This window comes from Buteo buteo, chromosome 4 (assembly GCF_964188355.1).
Source record: "Buteo buteo chromosome 4, bButBut1.hap1.1, whole genome shotgun sequence".
NCBI lineage: Eukaryota > Metazoa > Chordata > Aves > Accipitriformes > Accipitridae > Buteo > Buteo buteo.
This window is the reverse complement of record NC_134174.1, coordinates 42,262,430-42,281,995: the sequence shown is the minus strand read 5'-3', so window position 1 is coordinate 42,281,995 and position 19,566 is coordinate 42,262,430. Positions and strand designations below refer to the sequence as shown.

The window sequence follows — 19,566 nt, the reverse complement described above, 5'->3', positions numbered from 1 at the left end:
GGAGCCTAACAAGTGTAAAACATTGCACTCTGATGCCCTTTTCCACTATTGTGTTGCAGCCCCACACAGCCAGCCCTGGGGACTGCTGCAGCTCAGTACAACAAAGCCCCAGTTTTGGGAGAAGTCAGAACTCCTTCATCCATTTTACTCAAATTAAACCCTTGCACTCTGGCAGGCAAAGTGGAAAGTCTTACTTCACTAAGCATACTCAAATCTAAAAAACATATCAGATGTGAAAGAAAGTCAATCAATAAAGAACAGATACAATTTTCTACTAACAAGTTCTGGAAGACTGTTGATACTTTAAACGTAATCTGATTCTATTTGTAATGTCTGTATCCTTTCTCTCTTATAAACAGTGCAGCTGCTATGAACCACACCCCGTGTGGTTTTCTGCTCAGCAAGCCTTAAATTGCATGCATCGTTACCCAGTTGATTTTCATACCACAATTTTTAGGATTCCTATTTCCAATATGAAATTATAATTCCCTACTCATTATATGAACTTGTTTTCAGTCAAAATAGACCTTGTACTCCCTACCCCAAGAAACAGATTAATTAAGCGTTTTGTTTGATATACAAACAACAGTATCTGGTCAGTATAACGTACAATTCTTTAAACCTATAACTGATTTCCATCTCCCTAGCTCACCCATCTTTCCCAAACATGGTCAAATTAATTTGTATGAACAGGCCAATGCAACATTTAGAAAAAGCATAGTACAAACCTTGTAAGTCATTAGATCAGACAGCAACATAACATGTCTCCTGTCAATGCTCATACCATGGTTCACCATTGTATACTGAATCTCATTGATAATGGTTGTCCGAGCAGCTTCAATTCCTAGTGTCTTCTCTACCTACACAAGAGATTATGTTAGATTAATGAAGAACCAAATGCTTGGAATAAGTATATTCCTGGAACAAATACCACCTAATGTCAGATAACACTCCATTTTCATTACTAGCCTTTTGCATTTCTCTGTTTTAAAAATATTCATAGAAAAGGCTTCTTTGAAGTGAACACTGCTGCCAGTTGAATTATTCTCTTGTGCTAATACATTCTGACAAGTATTAGTGAAACCAGGCTTGATTAGATATCAACTGCTGCAACTGAACACAAACAAGCACTTGTAATAAAGATGCTATGGGGAAAAAACCTACAATACCCATTTGAACATTACCTCATAAGTGTTGTTAGAGGACGTTTTTGTTCCTTTCACTCCGTGAGTAGCCATAACAGCTCGCAGATTATCACCTTCAACTAAAAGTTTATATTTTTCCTTTCCACTTTGTTCATCAATGTGAATGACAGCTCGGGAAACCTCTGGTATACCTTGTACTACAACCTTCACAAAACAAAAAAACCTAGTAACTTTGATGTGTACAGTAACACAGTATAAAAGGGTAACCCTTATCAGCATTCCAACCTATTTAGAAGCTTCAGTTTTTGGAGTAAATGCTCAATTAAAATAAATATGAAATAAGATTTCCTGCTTTTAAATACACTAGCGCAAATGTGACATTCACACTGTACTATAAACCTTACTCACTACCTACATTTTATATTTTATGCCAGATATCCTCACACTCAGACCTGGGTGTCTGAATGGTGGTAGATCCACACAACTGAAAGGGCATCCTGCCAATAATAAGGTTCACGTATCACTATTTTTAAAATCCAAAGTAGACAGTCTCCTCACAGAAAGCTGCAAAAAATGCCAGATACTGTCATGTGGTTGAATACTAGATGCAGCTGGAAGAAGATATAACTATTTCATACAACGGCTGCAATCTGAATGCTTCAGTAAATGTTGCAAGTAAAGTATCAAGGCTTAGATTTTATTTATAAAGATTAGCAACAGAGGCTTAGTTTCAGCTGTAAAGCAGTAGCATTGCAATCTAAGAGTTATGGATTCAGACTATCTTCATTGTCAATATTGACAAGAATTATTTTGTCTTTCCACCATAGAATCCCAAATTATTATTATTGATTACCTCCTACAAAAGCATGAGACAGTCTTTGTTTTTACCTTTGGTAGTTCTTCCTTCAGGGACTGCAATACATAATACATTGAACTCTTGCTATTTTCACGAGGGGTCACACATACAACTGCTTCTCCATGGACAGCAACATCCCCAGGCTTTACTCTGAGTTTAGATATGCAAATAGAGTAGCGCACAGTCTCTGCATTCACCTGTGGCAAAAGTCAGCCAACAAACATCAGGGTATCTCTCATCATATATAAATCTGCTCAAATACATACAGCAGTCTTTCAACAGAATATAAAAAAGTGTAATGTAGAAAAATAAGCAAAAGTTGTTACTCTTATAAGTTGCATGAAATACTATCCCATGCTGAGGGTATTGGCCTATATGCTACCTAATGGACAGAAATGGCATCCTTGTGTTTAGCAAGACACCAAAAGAAATGAATGTATGTTGTTTCATTTCAAATAAAGGAAAAATTATTCACTTTACAAGGAAAAAAAAAAGGGGGGGGGGTGGAATCCAGATGTAATGTAGCCACAGGACATCCTTTGTTCGCTTTCTTTTTTTTAACTTCCACTGGTCTGACTTCTGTTTCTGAGACAGGATTAAGAGACCCTTTGGAATTTACCCAAGGCATATTCTGCATAAGAACTGAACAACTCACCTCTAATCTCAGTAGTCTAATGCGCTCTAAAGACAGCTTCACTAGGATGAAACAATCATCTGGAAGAAACACCTCCTCAATATATTCTGAAATCTTTAAGAGATAAGGACAAAATACTTAGCGTGTGAATATGGTTAAAATGCCCCATAGCAATTGGTTAAAATGTCCCATAGCATTTAAAGCATTGGCAATAACACAATTTTTCCCACCTCTCCTAATAAAGTTTTCTCAATTCTTCCTTTAACCAGACGGGCAAAATCAGGATCATCATCTTTGTCCAACTGTGCTGTTATAATAGGGGTGCTACAAAGAATAAACACACACAAAAAACCACTTAGAAAATTGCTCAGGTAGATTACAGATGGCAATCTGAGTTACAGGCAGCCTTATGGAACCGATCTCATCATCTAGAGTAGTATTTAATAACATAAAGAGATCTTCAGCTTCCTCAGGTACATTTAAGAAAATTATTGTTCATTTACTTCAGGCCAGTAAAAACAACCACACACACAAGAGATTATAACATAACAAATTAGTGACTATTTTCATGGCGTACATTATTCTAGTATTATTTAAGTGGATACCTAGTAATAGGTAAGTTTCAACTAGCACTAAACATCAGAAAGTTTCACAATATATGAAACACCTAATGGAATATTAAACTTAGGAAGTAACTACTTTACCTCATTTGATTTTTAGGAAAATAAAACTTCTCTCTTCTCTGCCCTAAGTATCACTTAGTTGGACAGACCTTAGATTTTTTGTATTCTGGTATTCCATGGATTCAATGTTATCTAATATATTATTGAGAACAGGGAAATGCTATCACATATTGAAAATGTATCCATCAGGTTTCACTTAAGCAAAAGAAAAAAGCAAAACCAAAACAATGTTAATACCTAATAGCCTTTGAAGCATTAATGATTTCTTTGATTCTTGGCACACCCAAAGTAATGTTCATTGAAGCAACGCCAGCAAAATGGAAAGTCTTCAGAGTCATCTGTGTGCCAGGCTCACCAATACTCTGTGCGCAAAGAGCTCCTACTGCAGAACCAGGCTCCATCTGTGCCCTAATAAAGAAATTTTCTCATAAAAAAATATAGAAAGAGACATAGAACTCAAAAATGCATAAAATCCTAAGCAAGCACAGACAAACTACACTGGCAGATAATGAGAAGTTTGTTAATTTTTTTTTAAATGAACAGGGGAGAGTTAAAAGGTCACCAATACTCAGGACACTGATCTCATGCAAGGCAAGAAGATGCCCTGTTACACAGACATTCCACAGATGCAGTGTAACATCCACAACAGAAAACAAAATGTTTGTCCTCTTCCTCCAAAGCATCAAGCAGTAGATTCAGGATTGCCCATTCAGGGAAATCCCATATGCTAACTTACCCAAAACTCCCCTTTATATGTTTAAGCATGAGAGACCTCTATTAAGTCTTCTTTTAAGTAATTATTATGCAGATTACTTTTTAATCAGAACAAAATCCAGATATTAATGTCTTCTTTTATTCATCTTACTCAAAAACCCTATACTGATGACCTACTTTCCCTTCAAGTTATGCATGTAATGGGCTCATTCTCACATTTGCCCCTTTCTAAAATTTATGTACTTTGAGAACTGCTTGTCCTTACAGAACAAAGAATGAAGACCACTACACTACACTATGCATTCTCAAAATGAGATGTGAGGGGTGGTTTACATTCTCCCATACAATTTTCTTCAGATCCTGCAGTTAGCATTCTTCAGCTTGCACAGAGTGCAATGTGATCTGCTTTTCTAGAGCAAAAACCTCTGAACTTAAGGCACTTCCTAAATCAATCTAACTCATAGCAGCTTCTTGCATTTTCCTCGATGAGCTCTTACCAAGTAAAAATGCTGTCTAATAGTTATTTAGCTTGTACCATCTAAAGGAATTAATTCTGGGTGACTGTAAAACAAAATTATTTAAATAGAGGTTATTGTTTTCACTATTATTTGGAGACCTCTTTACATTCATGTCACATCTATCCAAAAATTGCTGAAATCTCAGTCGAGATATTTCTCCTGGTAAAATGACAACAGTCTATAATACAAAAACAAACATCATAGCAATTAGATCCTTTCCAAGGGTACCATCTTTCAGTTGTCAGATCAACATAATAACTTGATATAGTATGCTAAACCATCTTAATACAGTAAAATAGGCAATTCATGTTTAAGAACACTTAAGACAAACATAAGCAAGTAATCTTAATAACTGAAAGCAGAAAACTGGTAATTGTTTTAAAATAGTTATGTTAAGAATTTACGTATATATTAATTTTCTAGAAAAAGAAAAAATACTAGTAAACAATTAATGCAGGTGAGTGTGAGGCCACAAAGCAGCTGTCACCAATGGCTGCAGGCCAATGAACAAATCCAAGCAGTCTAAGTAAATTAAACAACTCTCGACAGGTAAGAGTTGAAAACATCCACACTATCACTATCTTGTTGGAGACCAAGAATAACAAACAAAAGGCTCCTACAGGTACATAACAGATTCAAGTAGCATGAAGCGTGACATAACTCTTCAGATGGTGTAGATGAAGAATAACCATCAAGATTCACATGGATTTGAAACTGATCTATTCAGACATTATTTTGCATGGACTCTTTGGAGGTTTGGAACAATCTCATGTGAGAGGAAGAGAAAGGGGACATGTCTGCCTTAACAAGCCCACCGGTAGATGGTGATGCTTTTTTTTTTTTTTTTTGGCATTTTATCTTTGTCTTGCAATGTTTATATCACTGAGGCCAACTGTTTCTTATTCTTTACTTGTATTGCATTCACAACAGAACCAACATTCATATATTACAAATAGCAAAATACACTCCTAGATTGCAAACAAATCAGTAAATACTGAATTGGGGCGGGGGGGTAAACTGACAGAAAATAACAGGCTAAACACTTACCTCATGTATTTGTCCCTACAAGTCTCTAGAAACTTCTCTAGTTGTGTTGGAGTAATCCTATCCAACTGATATAAAACTCGCGGCTGAAAAGAGAATACAACAGTTGGAAAAGCAAAAGCTTACGAAGATTTAAAATAACTACATAATCACCCCCTTGAAACTATTTACCTCTGTTGTGCCATTGTCATTAATGCCATACTTGTCCCTAGTTTTTTTTATCTTCTCAGAAACACCTTTGATGAATTTTTTAATTTCCTGAAATTACATTAAAGCAACAGTAAGCAAAGACATGGTCTTCATATTGAAATCTTCAGCAGTAAGTTACTTGCTTAGAGCTCCAAATGGAATGTTTACAATAATAAATTAACAATGCACAATATGAAAAGAGGAACATCAAAACTTAAGACACACACATACACTAGAATTTAGCAAACCAGATTCACTCTTGTGTAACCACAAATTAGTAGCAGTACATGAAATATGGTCCACGCTGAATAAAAGCATCCTTCCTGAGCACACACGGAAAACTTAAGAGATTTGACTTTCGTTGATCCTTCCTTCCTACCCATCACTTACTGAAACTGATTCTACCATCAAAAAAACCCCAAAAACAAACAACCAACAACAAACCCCTCAAAATTCTTATTTCTCTGTATACAGACAAACATGTTCTCACTCATTCCTCAGTATTTAAAACAAGCCAAAGCAGAAAGACTGTGGCATGACAGGAAGTATATAAAGGACACCTCCTGGACAGATTTCAGTGATTCAAGATGTACTTTATTTGCCCCCCCCCCCCCAAGTTGATATATGCACATCAGACTCTACCTAACATAGTTCAAATAACTTCTCTATGTTGTGGACAGGTCTTGCAGACAATTCCATTTAACATGTAGTAGTACCTAAGTCTTTCATTCTATTGTCAGAAAAATATCCAAAATTTCTATGAAACATCATTCAGGCATTACATGCTTTGGATGTAGATATGTACATTAGAAGTCATGAAGTATGAGGTCCACAATTAAACTCTTCCATAAAAGTACATTCAGTGCAAGTCATTACGATAACACAGACTTTCAAAACCAAAATATAAACAAAAAGCGAGAAGAAATCCTTCCATCTACTTCAACAATGATTTAAGAAAGCCTCCATGGAGGAGTGAATAGTTTGATTTTTAGAGTTCTTTTAAACCCTTTCCACCCAATTAGTCCTGCCTGACAACGAGGATGATGATTATATAGTATCATATCTTCTGCACTCAGTACTGGACTCCTTCCAACCACTGTATTAGCTGGGCACTGAAAATTACTTGCAAATTTTTTTTATTATTTTATTTATTTTTTTTTTACAACTGAATTCAGAAATCATTATCAAAACACTTCTATTGCATCCTAATAAAATCCTCAGATTCTCAAAGTAACAATATCTTAACTGGTTATTCAAGGTATTTTCAGACAGTACATTATTTTCTGTGAATACTAGAACAAAATTCAAATGAAAGAACTGACAACAGAAGTGTGCTACTGGAACGGATGCTTCAAGTTGTTTCCCCAGTTGGATGACAACAGGATGCATTCATACATTTCCGCCCCTTTTGCCCTGCAGTTAATTAATATTAATTAACAAACAAATATTTTGCCATTTTAAAGGTTTTTGACCCGGAAATCTTTGCATAAAATTGATAATTTATCTCCTAAAATAAGTGTTAAGTAATAATGTGGTATTAGAAAAATTAATCTTTTTACTACAGGTACATTAAAAAAAGTAGAATATTGCAGGACTTGCAGAAGATCACCCAGAACATTCAATCCAGAGAAAAGAAAACCATTAAGGAGAGATTGTAAAAGTAATTCTATCTTGAAAGATGCTTCTTTCGTGAAAAGGCAGGAAGGGAAGAATGGAAGGGGAAGAAGGCAGAAGGTGTAACACTAAGTTCTTCCTCCAGAAGACTGAAGACTAAATTCTTTTAAATGTTCACCTACCCACATAAAACCAGGGGACAGTAATAATAAACCACACCACCACCACCTCAAAAGAAGTTGTCATACTGACTGAATATTTAGTCATGTGATCATATGGAGAAAGGGCAGACTTAAGATCAAAACAGGATAGGACTGCAAACAGCATTACGGCAAACTACTTACTGTCAACTTTTCCTCTTTTGACAGTCCCCAAGTACCAAAATACTGAAAAAAACCCCCCAAAATCAAAAAACCCTCCAGCATACAAAATCATTATATATCATTCTGAATTGTAGAAATAAGGTACTCAATTGATACATTATTTCCATGCACTAGAGCCAAAAAAGAAAGGTGAGAAATCAAAGATAAATCTCTGCAGAGATTTATTTTTCATTGTCAAAAGTTTTATTCATGCACAAGAACTAAAAGAGGAAATGACCTATTCATCTCACCTTTCAATTATCTGTTGGGAGTTTATCCAAACTATGGATTAATTTATGCTACAAATAGAAAGAAAATGTAGCTCACTCTTTGCCGAGCCTGTTTGTGGAGCTATCACCTCCAGTGCAACACTGTCCTCTATCAGCACAGCTGTGTAACTTCCAGAGTGAGCTCAAGAAACCACTGGTTCTTTCACATAGTCTAAACCTATAAAGTCTTTTAGCCTGGACCTGTTTAACAAAATGGCACCAAACTGACTCAGTAAGCTCTGGCTCAATGTAGGCCTCGTCAGCTCCTACAGAGCCTATGTTTAGTCAAAATAGCAGCCAGGGTATAAAGCCTGGTCGCTCCGGTGTTTGCATCATGTTTCCCAGCACTTAAGCTGGTGGGATCATTTATATACATGAAGCATGGCTAATATAAGAATCCTCACAGTTAAGAAGCCCACTGAAACACAGAGCAGTACAGACAATCCCACAAGATTCAGCAATAATCCATGTGAATCCAGGCAGATCCATTAAGTCAGCTCTACATATGCCAGCACTGACTGGCTGTGCACTGAGCATTTTCCATGTTTGCACCACACTCCACAGTACTCATAATATTCTATCATCTCCAATAACCACAGAAAAATGATTGAATTTTTTTTTGTTTGAACTGTGAGGGTTTCTGAAGATTTTCCCAATTTCAATAAGAAAACAAAAATTTTCCTTCACCTGTATCTTAATATACTCACACACGTTAAAATATTAACACAACTGAAACTGTGCCAGCCAACAATCTGCTTGTTCATCAGTTGAATTCCCTCCCGTGAGGACAGAGCGCAGGCAGAATGAACGCTAGTCTGTTTGAAAAACACTATTTAGACATACTGTTTTCTGATCAAGAGTGGATAAACCCATTACAGGAATCTCCTGGTAAAATAACAGTGAGAAGAAATATCTCTGTTCTGGAAGGGAAAAGTAGAGGAAGGGACAGGAGAACATCAGAAAAACATGCTAATATCCTTAAAGGTTGTAAGAATGAGTTTTAGAAAGGAGAGTCATGTACTAAAAAGCAAGCTTCCTCAAAATCCTCAAATTTAACTATGGGGATTAATTCACGTCATGGTTTTCAGCATTACAAAGGAATTGTGTAAATTATTGTGATGAACACCTACATTATAATTCAACAAGCAGCAATATATATATGCTAATCAGTTACTTTAGCACTATACACACATCTTTAGCTAAAAAGCACTAACATTAAGATTCACACAGTGCACACACATGCTACAATTACCTCATTATATTTTTCATAACCTGTCTCAGTTAATGTCTTCAAGGATGAACAGAAAAAAAAAAAAGGAACAGGAAAGAAGAAAATGTAACTATCTAAAACTTAAAAATCTTAAGTTAAACTAATTACCATTAAGGTGATGTAGCCATATCTGTGCTTCTGAAATTCATAGCAATTATTTAGATTTTCCTGATATGATTAAAAAGATGTACTTCTCAAAGAATAGCTTAATCTCCAAACTCTGATATTAGTATATTGCATATTTTTTCCCTTCAGAGATGCAGTTAAGACTTACAGCATATTTCAAGTATGGATATAATTATTTTTTCAACTCTACTCTAGCAATGGAATTGCAAATCAGCTTCATAAACAACTGCTTACTAGTTTTGTCACAGTCTGCTCTGAAGCACTCTGATCTATTAAAAAGAAACCCTTCAAAAGTAGGTCACTAATTCATGTTGTTCTCATCACTGCCAGAAATTGGAAGGTTCATCAAGGTAACATCTTTATGTGCCCACAGGCAGGTTAATTCTACAATTTTTATCACTGTCTCCCAAAGTAGTCTTAAGTGTGGCTGCTCTCATAAATATTACAATTGCTTAATACTCTTTCAAACAAATTGACTTTTACGATTCAAAGTGCAAGCAGTCAGGTGAACGTTCACCCATCCTTAACTGACATGTAAGTACTCCCCTGAAGGTAAGTCCTGTCCAGCAAAGCACATCATATGACAGAAATTTTTTGCTGGATTAGTATCATAAGAAAGCAAGGTAAATAGGTGTATGTGTATAGCTAGTGTTTCTATTACACAAAAACAAGCAAATGAGTAAAACCAGTTTTTCAGAAAGCTGATAATATCAAAACATATGTGTAATAACAGAGTATGAGAGTCAGTACTAAGCAGTTTCTTACATAGAGTCAATAAGTATTATTTCATTTCTGACACCCCAGGGGAAGCACATAATTACTCTACCATCTTGCTATGGAGAGAAATTCCAGCAAGATATCTCAGATCAGCAGCACCTTCTACTCAAAGATCACTAGATTTTTCTCTCATTTCTAAAGCTCCTGTGGTGAACATGAACAACTACCATAATAAGAATTAAAATTACTAGTCCTCCTGTCCTGCCCCCTAAATGTACAGAAATATATTACTGAACAAACTACTATTCCTGCTACTAATGCATAAAATTCAGCCATTGCTCCTACAGATTGATAAGACCATTTTATTTAGTTTCCTTGATTTATAAGGAAAACTTAATCACAATGTGATAAGAAAGCGAGACAATTACCTGCAGAAAACTGTCTCGGCAGCAAAGAAATTCACTCTTCTTCATGATGGACTCGGATGTTAACACCAATTCATTTTTACTAAGGGCTGGTTCACTTCGGCATGGATATACAGCCTTCAGAGGAAAAAAAAAATACTTTTCACATAAAACATATGCACAGTATACACAGACATTTCTAATTCTATCAGTTTATTATACTCACAGTACAGAAATCTGAACAGTCATTTCAGGAAAAGGCTTTTATCTTTGGGGGCCGGGGCAGGACAGGGAGAAAAAGCAACAAAACCCCCCACAAAACCAAACCAAACAATACCATTCTTCAAACATCACAGTATGTCCAGAGTTATTCAACAACATACCAGGCCTCTGACCTAAGCAGCAGTTCAACAGAAAGAACGTGCATGTCTTGATTTAATAAGGAATTACTTTGTGTAATGCAAGTCCAATCTAGGACCCAACTAAGCCAGGAGTAATTTATCTAGTGAGTTGGGTATTAGGCCCTAGAGCTATGTAAGCACAGAAGAAAATTCTATTTTGCACAGCTTATACACAGTTTAGTCCTAGTTGCTCTGTTCTAATGTCAACAGTATCTATAACTCTTAGCATACACATGCTGAAAGAATGACCAGGACCACTCAAAAAGGTAATTTAAAAATAAATTCTTCAACAATTATCCCCATAATTTATTACTTCCTCCTACACACTCAATAGTCTTTTCACACTTCCAACAAAGATTTCAGTAATCCTTACTCTGATATTGTCTAGAACTCGCTTGAATTCCAGCGGTTCATCCTTCCCTTCCATGGCTGCAGGATCCAAGCCATCTCCTCCATAAATAAACTGTATAATGTCACCAGTAGAACTTCTAACTGTCAAATCATACTGTGAGCAAAGATCTTCAAGTGATTTTACCAGCCGCCTCTGAAGGGGGGGGGGGGGAAAAAAAGCCACAAGGAAAGTAAATGGGATCTTTTTAAAAATAGCTATTGATTTGAATTACAAGAAGTATAGAAACTGGACTGAGGAAATAAATCTGACACAGTGATTAGCAGGCATGAAAACCTATTTTAAGTCATACATTATCCCTAGGGCTTTACTGTACATTCCCCAGAACATGAAAGCCAACAATAATAAAATTTAAAGCAACAACACAATTCTCTACATTTAGAAATTCCATCATATAGGAAACCTAACGGTAAGCTGCAAGAACCTATTATAGTCTGAGGAATTCGAGGTTCTTCTTAAACAGAACATTAATATTCTTCCAAGCAGGTTTATTTCTCAAGGGATACAACACTTTTTGCATATGGAAGCAAAACCAGTCAACAATTATTTTCACTGACAAAAACCAAAGAGCTCATCCATCAAAGCCAGTAGATGCTATTTTTCTACCAGTGCTAGCTACTTCTCTTACATTAATTCATTGTGTTGGGAAATCCCTTTACTACCATCTTCCTTCCTCTGTCTCCCCAAAAAGATGGCATGCTATGAAGCATTAATGGTTAAAAAGGTTTTTACCTGAAAGATGGACTTCATTGTTATATGAAAGTAAATTAGCTCACTAAAGAATATCAATTGGTAATTTTTTTTTACTGAGGAAGAAAAAGGTAAGATGAAAGAAGTGTTAAGATTTTTATTTTTTTTTAAATTCCGAAGTCCAAGTGCTACAATTTATTCACATAGGCTTAAAGTTGATGAGTGAAAATATTTTGGAGGTTGCTTATTATATTTACCTATGTTTGAATATACTCACACACATACAAACATTATTCTGTTACTTTGGGAGACAAATAGTCTAATTAGTCACCCACCCCGACAGGAATTGATTTTAGTCTTTGTAGAGTTACTTGCATATCTCTGAACGTGTCCGTAGCCCCAGGTTATCTTGGCTTTTCTCCTGCCTGTTACACTAGGAAGAGGACTATACTTAAAATACTACTTAAATACTTCACTGAAGTCTTAAAACTGCTCATATAGCAAGAAGCTTTGTTGGAGAGACATTTGTTTTCACAGGAGATAAAGCCAAAGATCTTATGGAACTTGAAGTCCAAGTCTATATAGCCAAGGTGCCTGTTACCTAAAGAGGACAGATACTGAAAGGGAGTTTTAACCATATTTCTGCCATCCAGATAATCTTTTTTTTAAATAACCCAAACCAAGGATTTGTGTTTTCTGTTTCTCATTGTTGAAATACCGTATCTAAAAAAGCACTCACAACTCAAATCTTTATTATAATGTACGGACAAAACTTCCATCATTCACATGGGTTTTTAGAACGCACACTACATAGAAAGTAGTCCTCAATAATTCCATAGGACAAGGGCTTTTATCACCCATATTCAAGAGGAAACAGCTTAATACAAGCATGTTACTGTACCATTGCCTGAGGTCTGGTTTACAAACCTCGTCTACTGGAGCGAAGTCATGTATTTCACAGTATAAATTACTCTCCATTACATTCAGAACACACACACACATACATAATGTATGCACTTCTCCCCCATCCCTCACCTCAACATGCATATAAGAAATATCCTCCTTTTGCACAGTTGATAAATACCCTAACTCCCCTGACAGTTACCTGCATATATCCAGTTTCGGCTGTCTTTACAGCTGTGTCAACCAGACCTTCTCGACCAGCCATTGTATGAAAAAAAAATTCAGTTGGGGTCAACCCAGAATAAAAGCTATTAGCAACAAAGCCTTTTGCTGCTGGGAGCTACAGAGAAGACCAAGGAAAAAAAGGTTAAAATTCAATACACATTCTGTATGCATGTTACAGAAAAACACATTGTATGTCATCTAAATTCTTTCAGATAGTTAGCCAATACATACACATAGAGCAGTCATCTCAGCTGCATTTATCTTTGAAGTTCAATGTTTGTATTTTAGTTCTGAACAAAGGCTTCAAAACCCTTGCCTAGTTCTTCCAAACTAATCTAATAGACTTTCTTTCTCCACCTACAAGCCTTGTCATGCTTCTAGCCATTCCTTGCAAACACTACACCAACTTCTAACACTTTGGCCTCCCTTAAAGATGCAAAAATTGAAAGGTTGATAAGAACGTTCATTTTGCAATAGTATAACAAAGGTATTTGCAGTGCTGAAGACTAAGGAATCCAGAAAAAATATGACTGGATCTATGTACATAAGTAATTCTTTCAAATGGTTTGCTCCCCCTCTGAGAAGAGTTCTTGCCAATGAACTTTATGCAGACATCCCTTTAAGTTAAATAACACCAAACTGCCTCCATGATCACACAGAACAATGTATAGCCTACAAAGAGCTTCATCTTAGAAGCTCACTTTTTGCTGTTATTTAACAGGTAGTCCTTTGTACTTCAGTAAAAAAGCAATAGCTAAAATTTAACTTTTTCCTTCTCATCTAATCCATGAAGTATTTTTTCTTCTTTAATTTATTCAGGAAAGAAAAGATTTCACATTGCAGAACTCAGAAGTTGAAATGTGGACATTTAGTGACAAATGCAAGTGTCATGGCTACCATCCCACACCTGGGTTACCTACCACACCAACTAGATTGTTGGCTGGTACCTAAAACATTCTCTACCATTCATTAGATTTCAGATAGCAGTTTAAAAAAACCCTAATCTCACTGAATTGTATTAACAAGTGCATGAGACTCCTTATTGCTTCATGCAGAACACAACTCAAACACAGAATGTTCAGAGTGACCTGTGATATCTATCTATCCTAGTGAAAAAATTTAAAACAAACAAAAAAACCCCACCAGACTCCAGAATGGTTTACCTGGCATGTTTCACCTGTCTAAAGATACCAACACACACCCAGCGGTTGTCCTGAAAAGTCTTAGTGCAGTGAAACAGAACGAAGAGAGAAACTTTTACAAACTATTTTTAGGACTCTCAAGAGAACCAAAAATCTATCATCAGACTTCCTTTAATTTTACCAAATTAGAAAGGTCTAAGCAAGGCTTAGCTGTAAAAATTCAAGCTAACTAGACATCCTACAGCAATTCACACCACCACCATTAACTACCAAAACACATTCAAAACATTTTACGTGTACCATATGTGGTCCTTTTCCTTTACCATGTCATGACAACACATCCTATCATGTGTCCTTCTCAAAATGGTTTAAGGCAACTTGTTTCACTTTTCTTTACAGTGTATTGTAAACATACAGAATTACCTTAGAATGCTTCTCAAAGTGAGGCAAGGATCTGTTCTCAAATCCATCAGGAACTCGGGACCCACTAATAGCCTGTTGACCTACACAAGCAATCATCTGAGATATATTAATGAAGGAGCCTGAAAAGAAAGAAAGAAAAAAAAAAATCTCACTCACAAATGTGGAATATCAGTGCTGCTCTGATGAGCTGTCTTCACTTATATGAAGACCTATTATTTAGCTTCGTAATTTGTCAAAAATGCATTTAGAATTGCAACAGTTAAAGAAGCTTTCTGTTACCTGTCCTGTAAATTTCAGCATTTATGCAGAGACTGACAACTAAGTCTATGATATAGCTAACAACTCCTTTTAAGTTTTTTTTTCTTTGGGTCATAGACATTCATGCTACTACTATTTGACTACAGTCCTTACCCTGTTTCGTTTTATGGATTGTGTTTTATACAACCCATGATCCTAACCTACATATTTTGCTTCAAAATTTCTGCAGTAAACATATTTTAACACCATTTTTTATGAAGGGTTCAGCATCTACCAAGACTCCTAGAACAAATTAAGTCCAGAGAATTAAGTCACTAACTCAGAAGTTTTATTTGCTGAACATGTTTGCAAACAATGCCCCCCCAATTATACACTTAATATATCCTCCTTAAAGTTCAGTATTTCTTTAGAAGTACAAAATATCACGCTGAGGCTTTCCACAATTTATTAGAGACAGATAAATAAAGGCAAAGAGTTAAGTGATTTCTTCAAATTGTCACAGGAAACAAAGGAAAGCTCAGATAAGAATCTGAGTATAAAACAAATATTTACTACACAGGTGGTCCTTCAGAAACAAAGCAGAGAAGATGGCTGAATTATTAGTTCAATTCTTAATATATAATTTCCAGCTGATTTTTGTATGTGATACACATACTTGAAGACAGAAATGCAACTGAAAACTTCTTACTGATTCATTAATTCAAGTCTTAAGAATATCTAAGGTTCCAATAGGATGTTTTTTCAATTTGTACGAAAAATTTAAAGATACAAAAACTAGCACATCATGATTTTAATTACCTATACCCAACCTGTACTTACTGAGAGGAGTCACTTCAAATCTATATGACGTGAATTTAATACTTGCACAACTGACTGTATAAAATAAGCTATAAAGACAGAACAAGTAATTTTGAGGACAGTAAAGGAGCAAGCAATCTACTGCCAAAGCTTAGCTATCCCTACCTTTAGAACCACAGAGAGCCATGATAAGGGGACTGTTGCTCTTGTCCAATTCTCGAAGACAGGCACTGCCAGCATGATCTCTGATAACAGAGAGTTCTTTAAGGATTAAGGCCTAAAATCCAAGATTTCAGAGATTCAACATTTGTTAAAAATACCATACACAAATAGTACTCCTATCACTTGCCAGCAATACTGTCAGTAGTCAAAGGGAACTCAAAATACAATACAGAAACGTAGGCTTTGCTTTGGGTAAAACAAGTTTAACTTTTAACTTGCATAACTTTCCAGTTTGCTGCACAAAAAGTCTCTGTTGGGATAAGACAGGGGTAGGCAGGGACATGACAACCTCTTTTGTCAGCAGCACTAGCTTAAGCTAAACTGAGCATTGAACTAAGCTCTAAGTCTTGCTGCACTACGTGAAAGATTACCACAAAATTTGTATTTTTGGACTGCTTTCAGACAGTACAATGCTGCTATCTCCAATTGTTAAGAACATAACAACTGTATAAAAAAAAACATTCTAGGACATACAGAAGCATCTGGAAAGAGGAAGAATGGAAAAGACTGCAAGACACTTCTTTCAGCCAGAGTACCACGTGAAACTGGACAACTGTGGCAGTACTTCATCATAGGGTGGGGTTTTCTGGTTGTTTGTTATTGTTTTTATTCTTTTTTTCTTTCTATTTTTTTTTAAAGGTAAAAATTAGACATTGACTAGCCAAGAAGATAAATGTATAAAACCATAAAAGACAATGAAGAGTGTTCTTGAGCTAACTTCATTAAGTCCCTGTCCGTAAGCTTTTTTGGGCAACATTCATTGCTCTTCATCAAAATTTCTACAGAAAAAAGAAAAAACCCAGCATAACTAAAGTCCACTTAACTTCTTCCCCAATAAGGGGCAAAAAACCACTTGCATATAAACAGATCTGTAACTAAAGGCATGTTTTGCTTCTTGAGTTAGGTTATTTACTGTTACTGTTCTTTATTAACTTAGCAAATATTGATAAATGTAATTAACCCCATTCCAATTACCTATGTAATTTTATTCTCTTGTATGTCACTACAATAAATCCAGCCAGGAGGCAGGGAGAGAGCATCTCAGTTGTTTAGTATTTAGCTAATATTTTTAGATGCATACAAGCATCTAAATGTTAAGCCTAGATGGACTCAACTAAAGTTGCATACCTAAGGACCCTATTTGCTTGTATTTTTAGGTTTCAGAGGACAACTTAGAAATTCACAATTTACATATATTCATGAAGTCTCTACTCCAACTACATAGTGATTCAAATTAAAAAATTTACCTCTAGTGTCTCTTCTGCAGTACAACCAGGCTGCTGCTGTAGCTTGCCAGTGTTCAGAGCTTCAATATATTCATCACATTTCTTATAGCCAGCATTCAGGAGCTCATACTTCGCTTTTAGCAGGCCCTGCCCCGGGGTTACATCTCCAATTCCAATTGAAAAGCCACGATTAGCTATTGTTAAAAAAAAAAAAAAAAAAAAAAAGGGAAAACAAAAAGATTATATTGATAGCTCAATCTTATATAGAGAAAACAAATTAAAACCAGGAAATATTATCATCAGGAACTTTATCTTTTCCTCCCATCACATGACCATCATAAGCACTTCATAAGCACAATCAGTTGTTTCACAGTTTCTGTCAGCTTCACAACTAGCTTACTTTTTTTAAATACAGTACATCATATTTGAAGCAAAAATCTTGCTTGATTGCTCTGTATTTCTGCTTTGAGATACTATTTTACAAGGAAATGTACTTACAAAGATAGACGGGAGCAAGTCTGGCTAGTCGTGACATGGCATCCGCAGCTTCTACCTGTCCCCAGTCTCTCAGCAAGATGTAGAAGATGTTGTTCTTGGATCCTGAACCTAAAGTTCCTTTGTCCATACTGCCACTCATTAACTCACTGTTTTGAATTGTGACATCTAGAAATAAAAAGGCAAAAAGAATTCATTGGTTTTTCTAAAACATTACCTAAACTCTAGTAATCAGTTATGGAGTAGGCTTATAAATAAAAGCTCTGTTCATGAAAAGAACAAAACCCAAAGACAGACATTTAATATATCTGTAGAACTGCATGAGTAAGTATGCAAGGGGAACAGCCTACAAGCTGACCTTACTAACTTAAGTTAAAATTTATTTACCTTACCTCTTAGAAAGGAAACTATCCAATTTAAGATTTGTGAGAAACATTGTGAATAATCCTTTTTGTTAAAAATCTAAATATAAATCTAGCTTCATTAATCAGAAAGAAGACTTCAATCAATCTTATCTGTCCAGAAATAAAAGTCCTCAATCATGCATATTAAACCAATGTTAGTTATTTATTTATAAAGTAGATCAACAAAATTTCAGAAGTGAAGTTACAGTTCTCATTCAAAGATTCTGATACTCAGTTCAACTGAAATCACCTCTGGAGGCACAGCTTAAATTTAAAAGACACACTGGACTCAGACGTCTCTTTAATTACATGCATATCATAACGACACCCATCTTGCCTGTAGGCCTGTGCACACTACCTCTTTTAGATTACTTCCTCTTGCTTCATCAGGAACCTTCCATTTCAGGCACTGAATCTTCCTTACAAGCTTTAGCCTTTAACCAGTTAAAAAGTATCTTCTGTACATGAACTTTAGACATATTTTCTATGAGACCAGTATAATATATGTTCATCCTTAACTTCATTATGCATCTTTCAAAGAACTGGCACATCTAGATGGATCCAATTTAAATCATTTCACGCAGAACACTGTAGATGTTTGCACACTGTACTTTATGCTTAGAATTTTCAATGTGAATTTAGGTAATCATCTTCTTGAACCAGAGGTCACTGCTCTAACACTTATCATTAACAATCAAAATATGATACCAGGATTTCTCGAGACTTTGAAGAATTTGCAAAGAACTTTCTGGAGAGAATTAGTGTTGCTTCAGAAATTACGTTTTTTTCAGAGAACTGAACATAGCCACCAATGAAATCCAATTTTCCACATCATCTGCTACTGTTGAACTCAGAAAATGGAAAATCTTCCCATACTTCCTAAAATGAAAAGACTGCGGAGCAAAGAAGACAGCCTATGTTCGCACAAGTGTGAACAAGATTGCTTTGTTGCATTTCACCCCACATTCCTTAGAGGCTGAAAAAAAAATTGTGCCGCCGTGTTTATAACCAACCTCACAACCACGGAGTGGTCCTATCTTCTAAAGAAATCGCTCAGAGGCTGGTGTAGAGTAGATTTGAGTCCCAACTGGTAAATTCTTTTTCACATCAGCATTGCACGACAGAATTACTGGAAATCAATGGTTCCTCACTAGGTTCCTTAAATCACACCTCTGAGCAGCAAGGAACCAAGCTAATCCTGCCTGCTCAAGTTCTTTTCCAGCTGTTACCACATGAATGTTAAATTAATAGCAAGCAAAGCCTTGCTCATCTCCTACAGCCTTTTCAATCCTGATGCTTTGCATTCCATCCACCACTCTGACCTCCCTAACTCGAAGGATACAGATGGTTTAATATCCTAGGGATTCCTATCTTCCCTACGTATCCTAACTCCTTTCACTGTTTAACTTCTAATCCCTGTATCAC

The 19,566-nt window shown here is 35.8% G+C and overlaps 1 protein-coding gene across 7 annotated transcripts in view; it reads right to left on the bottom strand.

Annotated features, from left to right (window-relative positions):
- Positions 1–19,566, bottom strand: part of POLR3A (RNA polymerase III subunit A) — a 41,049-nt gene that overhangs the window by 7,172 nt on the left and 14,311 nt on the right. For 2 of the 7 annotated variants that reach the window (XM_075025645.1, XM_075025652.1), the window contains 16 exons: positions 17,741–17,905; positions 17,264–17,436; positions 15,960–16,071; positions 14,739–14,857; positions 13,151–13,288; positions 11,320–11,490; positions 10,570–10,683; positions 9,281–9,316; positions 5,766–5,852; positions 5,598–5,680; positions 3,556–3,726; positions 2,866–2,959; positions 2,657–2,749; positions 2,034–2,198; positions 1,185–1,349; positions 729–860 (listed from right to left, as the gene is read on the bottom strand). In XM_075025645.1, coding sequence (XP_074881746.1) covers positions 729–860; positions 1,185–1,349; positions 2,034–2,198; positions 2,657–2,749; positions 2,866–2,959; positions 3,556–3,726; positions 5,598–5,680; positions 5,766–5,852; positions 9,281–9,316; positions 10,570–10,683; positions 11,320–11,490; positions 13,151–13,288; positions 14,739–14,857; positions 15,960–16,071; positions 17,264–17,436; positions 17,741–17,905 — 2,018 coding nt within the window. The remainder of the gene's footprint in view (positions 1–728; positions 861–1,184; positions 1,350–2,033; positions 2,199–2,656; positions 2,750–2,865; positions 2,960–3,555; positions 3,727–5,597; positions 5,681–5,765; positions 5,853–9,280; positions 9,317–10,569; positions 10,684–11,319; positions 11,491–13,150; positions 13,289–14,738; positions 14,858–15,959; positions 16,072–17,263; positions 17,437–17,740; positions 17,906–19,566) is intronic. The other 5 variants (XM_075025648.1, XM_075025646.1, XM_075025647.1 and 2 more) reach the window with 5 other exon arrangements.